At 43.9% G+C, this 4617-nt stretch overlaps 1 protein-coding gene across 1 annotated transcript in view; it reads right to left on the bottom strand.

Moving 5' to 3' along the window:
• The window catches only part of CCDC40 (coiled-coil domain containing 40), a gene marked incomplete at its 5' end in the record, with an annotated part of 11957 nt that overhangs the window by 3054 nt on the left and 4286 nt on the right, over positions 1-4617 (bottom strand). The window contains 7 exons of the mRNA XM_010012326.1: position 1; positions 436-653; positions 1400-1645; positions 2663-2845; positions 2954-3197; positions 3904-4025; positions 4398-4520. The exon at position 1 is cut by the window's left edge and continues 165 nt beyond it. Of these exons, the coding sequence (XP_010010628.1) occupies position 1; positions 436-653; positions 1400-1645; positions 2663-2845; positions 2954-3197; positions 3904-4025; positions 4398-4520 (1137 nt within the window). The remainder of the gene's footprint in view (positions 2-435; positions 654-1399; positions 1646-2662; positions 2846-2953; positions 3198-3903; positions 4026-4397; positions 4521-4617) is intronic.

Genomic DNA, 4617 nt, shown 5'->3' with positions numbered 1-4617 from the left:
CCTGCTGAATTTCATCTACAGGTGAACAGAGAAATGTCTTTAATTTCCCTCGAGCACTGGGCTGACAGGCTGCCATTAGACCACAGATGGTTTTGGCCAAGGGAAGTGCTATCATTGGTGGGGACATTTACCTACAGCTACTTGCAGACTTTATTTAAAGCGGTGTAACTCATGATGTGGTTACTTAGGGTGTAACTGTGTCAGTTCAGACAGCAGAATCAGTCATTAGAGGAAATAACAACACACAAAGCCCCAGCAGGTGCCTGGCTTATAGCACCAGGGTATAGCACTGGGGCACTGGTGTTACTGCTCACACATATACAAGAGGACTGAGAGAATTCTTTGGTGAAGGTCTAGCACTCCCCATCTGCAGGCCTCCATTCCCTTTTTCCTCCATTCAAGTATGAACATCTTAAGGAAAAGCTGGGGAATGACTTACTTTCCACACGCAGTTTCTTCTGCTGCATTATTGTCAACTGTTTCTTTAACATATCCAAGGAGGCTATTTGCTCCTCCTGTTCACGTGTTAACTTGACCAGCTCTTTCTGCTGATTCAGCCAGTTCTTCTGTAGTGTCACCACCTCAGAATTACATTCTTCTATCTCCTTATTTAGCTTGTTGATCTCAATTTCCAGTGGTCCCAATTCTTGCCCCTGTATGAGGGCAAAGTTTGGGATAAATCAGGCAGAAGCTGCTGGAGCACTTGTTTATAGCATCATTGCAGAAAGCCAGTCCAGTTGCTGAGCTGCCAACTAAATATTTCAGCTATACTGTTATTTTGTCAGTTAGTTACTTTCTGCCTTCATTTCCCATGAGTTGGATGGGACTGACCATTCCCGACCTCGCAGGAATAAATGCAACAGAAACCCGAAAGGTTCTCAGACTCTGCAGCAACCTCCTAAGCTCGGCCAACATGTAAATCTGGACATAAACAAGTTTGCAGAGTATATACCAGAGAATCCATTTTCACACTGGTATCCATAAAGAGCTCACAGTACTAAGGACAGAGCTGGGTATCACCTGAATGGGGCCACCAACAAGTGACCTAAATCACTCCGCCTACTCCATTCCCCCTTGCCAGCCTTTGCAGATTCCATAAGGAGATCCTATTTACTCCCAGAGTATTGATGCCATTCAGCATTTTCATCAGGTGCAGACAACTCCCTGCATAAATCTGTGCTAGGCACACCCTCATTGCACTATTCCCTAATGCCAGCTCCTCTTCCCATGCCTTAAGAACTGTTTGACAAATGTAAACGTTTACATTAACTACTGCAACTTCCAAGTCACAATGTGGATGCCTGAAAGTGTAAGCTACCCACCAGTTACATTTAGCAAGGATCTGTGGACACCACAAAGAATAAAATCAAATTTGGGACCGGAACACAAAAGTACATACCCCTAGCTCAAAAAGAATCTCCTCCAGCCTCTTGTTGTACTGGCTGATAACCCGTCGCTTGCTCTCAGCCAGGAGGTTGCGCTTTGCGATCTCTCTTTGCCTGCAGCTGACCAGATTATGGATATTATTTATTTCCTTGTCCAGCTCACAAAGTGTTTTCTGGAGAACTGCCAGCCTGCAGGTGGTATGAGTTGTGTTCAGAATAACCTGGGCTGTGTCATTCTCAACCTTGGAAAAATGCAGCTCCTGGGAATATCAACAGACAGAAAACAAATTCCTGTCACCAACAGCAACTCAGTGGTTTGTAATGCCCACTTATCAAACACAGGTTGTAGATTCTACTGCCAGGTCTGTACTACAAGCCATAAGCAAGCTACTTACCCTCTCTGTACCTTTGTTTCCCCATCTATTGACAGGAGATGGCAATATTTACCTCTGCCATGAGGCTGTTGGAAAGCATTAAGGAGCCTAAACATCCCAAACCCCTTTAGCAGACCATACTCTTCACTTCTGCAATTATCTTCCCTGCCCATATGTCTCTATCTGGCTAACAGTAGTAGGACATTGCTATATTGTACCTTCTCCACCACACCTGACACACACATATCCCACCTAACAACAATTTCTCACAATGGAAGCCAACCCTGGAAGTTTTCCAGTTACTTAAGGTATGCCCTCAATTTAAAAAAGCCAGGGGCAGGCTGAAGTAACACATGGAAATGTAGAGGTGTGAGCGTGTTGTGCTAGTGCCAGCCCACACAGCTCGGTATGATAAATACTACACTGAGGCTTCTAGTTTTTCCTATCTGTACCAGTTGTACACTCCCAAAAAGAGCAACTTGTCATGCCATAAACAACAGTGAGTCTGGTTTGACTGTTCCCTGAACTGTAATGCTCACCTAGGAGCTGAGAGCAAGCCAGTATCGCATTCTGTGGTGGAGCACAGAGATTTAAGTTAATGTGGAGTACAGAAGTATTGGTAATACTTTGCAGTAAATACTTCCAGGATTCATTGTTCTGCCCCATTTTTTAAGTAAAGAAGGAACAGTAAGTTATGTCCTAGGCCCTTTAGGCCGAGCTCTTTCACATACACCAGAATCCTGCAATAAGATCACTGGAAGAACCAAATTGGAGTCACAAACTCAGCAGACTTTCAACTGCAGACCTGAAAACCAGAATGAAGACACTGACAAAACATGCTTGAGAAACACTGCTCTGGGCAGTTTCCTTCCCCTGCCCTCCCATATGGGAGAGATACCATACCAGATCTGTTTTTCTCCTCTGAAGTTGTGCAACCAGCTGTGAGAAGTGCTTTGTGGCTTTGTTGGATATCAGCTGGTCCTGAAGCTTTGCCACAATTTCATTCTCCATCTGCTGTTTGACCTCAGTTCCTTTCTCTATATCCTTAAGGATCAACAGCAACTCATTTAGATGAGCAGCTTGATCCTAAAAAGTAGGAAAGACAGAAGACAAGATCACTACAACTGTTTCGGGGAGGGTGTTAAATATCTGTGTTCAATTCTAAAAGATTCTTCTTTCATGGACTCTTCTCACCATCTTGGTCCTATTGATGGCCTGCTCTGTCTCATGCAGAATGCGATCATAGGTGCTAAATTCAATCCTCAGGGCCTCCTGTGCTGAGAGGCACTGGGCAATCAGTTTCTTTGTTGTGCTGGCATGGTTCTGTGACCGGCTCAGGGTGCTGACAAGAGCCTCATTCTTCTCCTCCTCTTTCCTGATCGATTTGCTACAGCCAAGAATGTCTGTTTCTAGGGACTTGAGGTCGCTACTGTACTTGCTGCAGAGGCAAAAAGGGGGAAAATCACCACAGGGATTGATTTGTGTGCTGAACATACTATTGCAGCAACGACTGACCAAGAAGGGGGATCTTTATAAAGGCTAATCTGCTGTGACAGTGCAGAGTCATCAGAAGATGGATGGAGGCATTAAGATTTAAAAGGAAATGTGTGCAGGAAAATTAATTCCTTCTTTCAGTCCTGTCCCACCTCCCATTCTTACCAGGATGCCACCATATAAAAGCATATTGTTTGTTCACAGAGAACCAGTCAAGCTTTAAGACTCCAGACCAAATAAACACTTCCTTTGGCAACAATAGGAAGGTTTTCCTGAAGATTCCTAAAGGCATCACAAACCCCTAACTGAAAGTGGCAGCTAAATCCTTCTTGATGTTGAGCTTTTTGGATTGAGAGGTATTGCAAAGGTGACGGAACTTCCTAAAGAAATAAAATAGAATAGAAAAACGCTGAACAGCTTAAAATACCCCACACATTTCAAGGGAGAGTTGTGTTTTGAATAAAGAAAATAATAACAAAGAACTGTGCTTCTTATCCTTAACCTCATCTTGTGCTTTAGAGCAGCAGACTTGTTCTGTCCGACATATCCTGCACATGCGTTAATAAACTTAACAGAGACACTGTCCCTTTTAGAAACCTCTTGTCCAGATTATTTGAGGCTTCTCCTGGGACTGTTTTCAGACACTGTACCTCAGCAACTCCTGCATGGCAATGTAGGCCTCATCTCTTTGCTTCATACCAGCCAAGCTACTAGTCCAGTAGTTCATCAGTCGCTTTTTCTCCATGTTAATAGCCTGGACCTCCATACAAGCCTAGGGAGGAGAGAGTTGGTAGACAGGATGAATCTATACTGTGTTGAAAAAACAAATTCTGTTCACAATATGCTAGGCAGGAACAGCTTCAGCTAACATGTGTCTGGGTTACTGTCACAGCAGACCACAGAGCATAGGTCTGCAAGGAGAAAAAAGCTGAGAAGGTGGAGGAGGAAGTGATTTACTGGCAATTCTTAGTGACAAAGGCAAGGGGCCGGTGGGGAAGGAAAAAACAAGAAGTCTTCATTCCTCCAAGCAGAAATGAACCATACAACTCTGGCCTACTTTGTACATACCACGTGAGTGTGAGCCAAAGGGGACAGTCCTTCCAGAGAGAAATATTAACCAGAAGTGAATAAAGCGCCCTCCTACCTCATTCACTGCTTGCCGAGTTACTTTTGTGTCCTCTGCCTGGGCCACAAACTGAGCTTCAAGCAGAGCAATATGTTCTTGGAGTTCATAGGCTTTTCTGGTTAAGCGGTCTAAGAGAAAGTCCTAAAGAGTCAGAGCCAAACAGTTCAGGATGAGTAACATAATCCCAGTCTTAATCAACTATATTTGACAAGAATAACATAGGCTAGAAAGGAATTAC

This window comes from Nestor notabilis, unplaced genomic scaffold (genome assembly GCF_000696875.1).
Source record: "Nestor notabilis isolate BGI_N333 unplaced genomic scaffold, ASM69687v1 scaffold29673, whole genome shotgun sequence".
NCBI classification, from domain to species: Eukaryota; Metazoa; Chordata; class Aves; order Psittaciformes; family Psittacidae; genus Nestor; species Nestor notabilis.
The sequence above is the reverse complement of the archived record's forward strand: the minus strand, read 5'-3'. Positions and strand labels throughout refer to the sequence as shown.